This window comes from Emiliania huxleyi (assembly GCF_000372725.1).
Source record: "Emiliania huxleyi CCMP1516 unplaced genomic scaffold EMIHUscaffold_662, whole genome shotgun sequence".
Classification (NCBI taxonomy): Eukaryota; Haptophyta; order Isochrysidales; family Noelaerhabdaceae; genus Emiliania; species Emiliania huxleyi.
The window spans coordinates 20747-22533 of NW_005197036.1; the positions used below are offsets into that span (position 1 = coordinate 20747).

Here is a 1787-nt window from a genome sequence, read left to right on the forward strand (position 1 = left end):
GCCACGCCGTGGATGGTCGTGCGAGCGCAGTGCGCGTCGGCGGCGAGCCGCGGCGCCAGCCGTCGCTCGAGAGAGCGGCGCCGCTGCGAGCGCGCAGCAGCCGCCGCGGCAGAGACGAGCCGCGGCGACGGCCGCAACTTATAACTGCCACTGGCGGTTTACATCCGCCGTAATAAATAAATAAATAAATACAACGTACACGCCAAACGAGGGGTGGGAGAAGGACAGGGTCCCCACCTGCACGAGCAGGATCTTGTAAGGACGATCAGGGACACATCCGCCGTAATTTCAAGTTGTGTTGCACCCCCGAAATTCTTTTTGCGCGTACCAGGTACTAGGGCTGCCTCGAACCACGCGGCCTCGACTGCTACGCGTCTTCGCGCGACGTGTTCGTGCAAGGAGCAGCACGCTGATGTCCGACGCTGCCGAAGAGGTGCAGGTGAAGGAGGGTCAGGCCACACTCTACTTTGCGTCCAAGAAGGGTGTCTTCTACAACCCGCCTCAGATCCCGAACCGCGACCTCTCGGTGCTGGCGCTGCAGCAGTTCTCCGAGATGTGGGCCAGCCAGCCATCCAAGCCCGCCGCTGATCGACACCGCACCCTACGCCAGGGCAGCGCGCCGGCGCCGGCTGACGCTGGCGCGCCCGAGGCGGCGGCCGCGCAGGAGCCGCCCGCGCCTGCCGCCGGCGAGGCCTCGGAGACGGCAACTGCTGAGGCGCCCACTTCTCTCCCGGCGTCCGCCTCAAAGCCCGCGGCGCGGCGCGGCCTGCGGGTGCTGGATGCGCTGTCGGCGAGCGGGTTGCGGACGATACGGTGCGCCGAGGAGCGAGCTGCGGCGGTGGAGACCCCTCCCTGAGCCTTTTCGGGCTTCTCCGTAGGTACGCCAAGGAGGTGAGCGGGCTGCGCGAGGTGGTTGCGAACGACGTCGATCCCGTCGCCCACCAGACGATGGCCTCCAACTTTGGCCGCAACGGCCTCCTCGAGGGCGGCGGGGAGCAGAGCTGTAGGGTGACGTCGACGGTGGGCGACGCGGCGGCACTACTGTACGCGTCGCGCCCTCCGGCAGGCGAGCGCTTCGACGTGGTCGACCTCGACCCGTACGGCACCGCCTCCCCCTTCCTCGACGGGGCGGTGCAGGCGGTGAGCGAGGGAGGCTTGCTGATGGTCACCTGCACCGACATGGCAGTCCTTGCGGGGGCGTACCCAGAGGCGGGCGCGGAGGTGGGGCGGTCGGCAACGCCTCGGGCATTGGTCCGCGACGCGCCCGCGGCCTGCCCCTCCACAGGCGTGCTTCGCGAAGTACGGCGCGTGGCCGCTGAAGGGTGCGCACTCTTGCCTGAGAGGCTACGTCCTAGATGCGGGGCGAGGCTGCCCGAGGTGAGCCGAGGCTGACGGAGTAGGCAAGCACTGCCACGAGCAAGGGCTTCGCATCCTGCTCGCGTGCATCGACTCGCACGCCGCGCGCCACGGCCGCTACATCACCCCCCTCCTCTCCGTCCACATCAACTTTTACGTGCGCGTCTTCGTGCGGCTCCGCTCCTCCAAGGCTGCGGTGAAGCTGTCCGCTACCAAGGCGCGAGATGTGGGGAGATGTGGGGAGATGTGGGGAGATGTGGGGAGATGTGGGGAGATATGCGGTGAAGCTGTCCACCTCCAAGGCGCGGTAGACTAGCCGAGAGGCGGGCCGAGACGCAGCCGAGGCGGCCTCCTCCTTCGGACCACTCCCAGCTCCGCCACCGAGGGGGCCGCACTTCGGCCGCACACTTTTTTCAGAACCCCCCCCCCCC

The 1787-nt window shown here is 68.1% G+C and overlaps 1 protein-coding gene across 1 annotated transcript in view; it reads left to right on the forward strand.

Annotated features, from left to right (window-relative positions):
• Nucleotides 1–412: 412 nt before the first annotated feature.
• Nucleotides 413–1787, forward strand: part of EMIHUDRAFT_120570 (putative N2,N2-dimethylguanosine tRNA methyltransferase) — a gene marked incomplete at both ends in the record, with an annotated part of 1808 nt that continues 433 nt past the window's right edge. Inside the window, 4 exons of the mRNA XM_005762753.1 lie at nucleotides 413–813; nucleotides 879–1221; nucleotides 1286–1322; nucleotides 1401–1552. Of these exons, the coding sequence (XP_005762810.1) occupies nucleotides 413–813; nucleotides 879–1221; nucleotides 1286–1322; nucleotides 1401–1552 (933 nt within the window). The remainder of the gene's footprint in view (nucleotides 814–878; nucleotides 1222–1285; nucleotides 1323–1400; nucleotides 1553–1787) is intronic.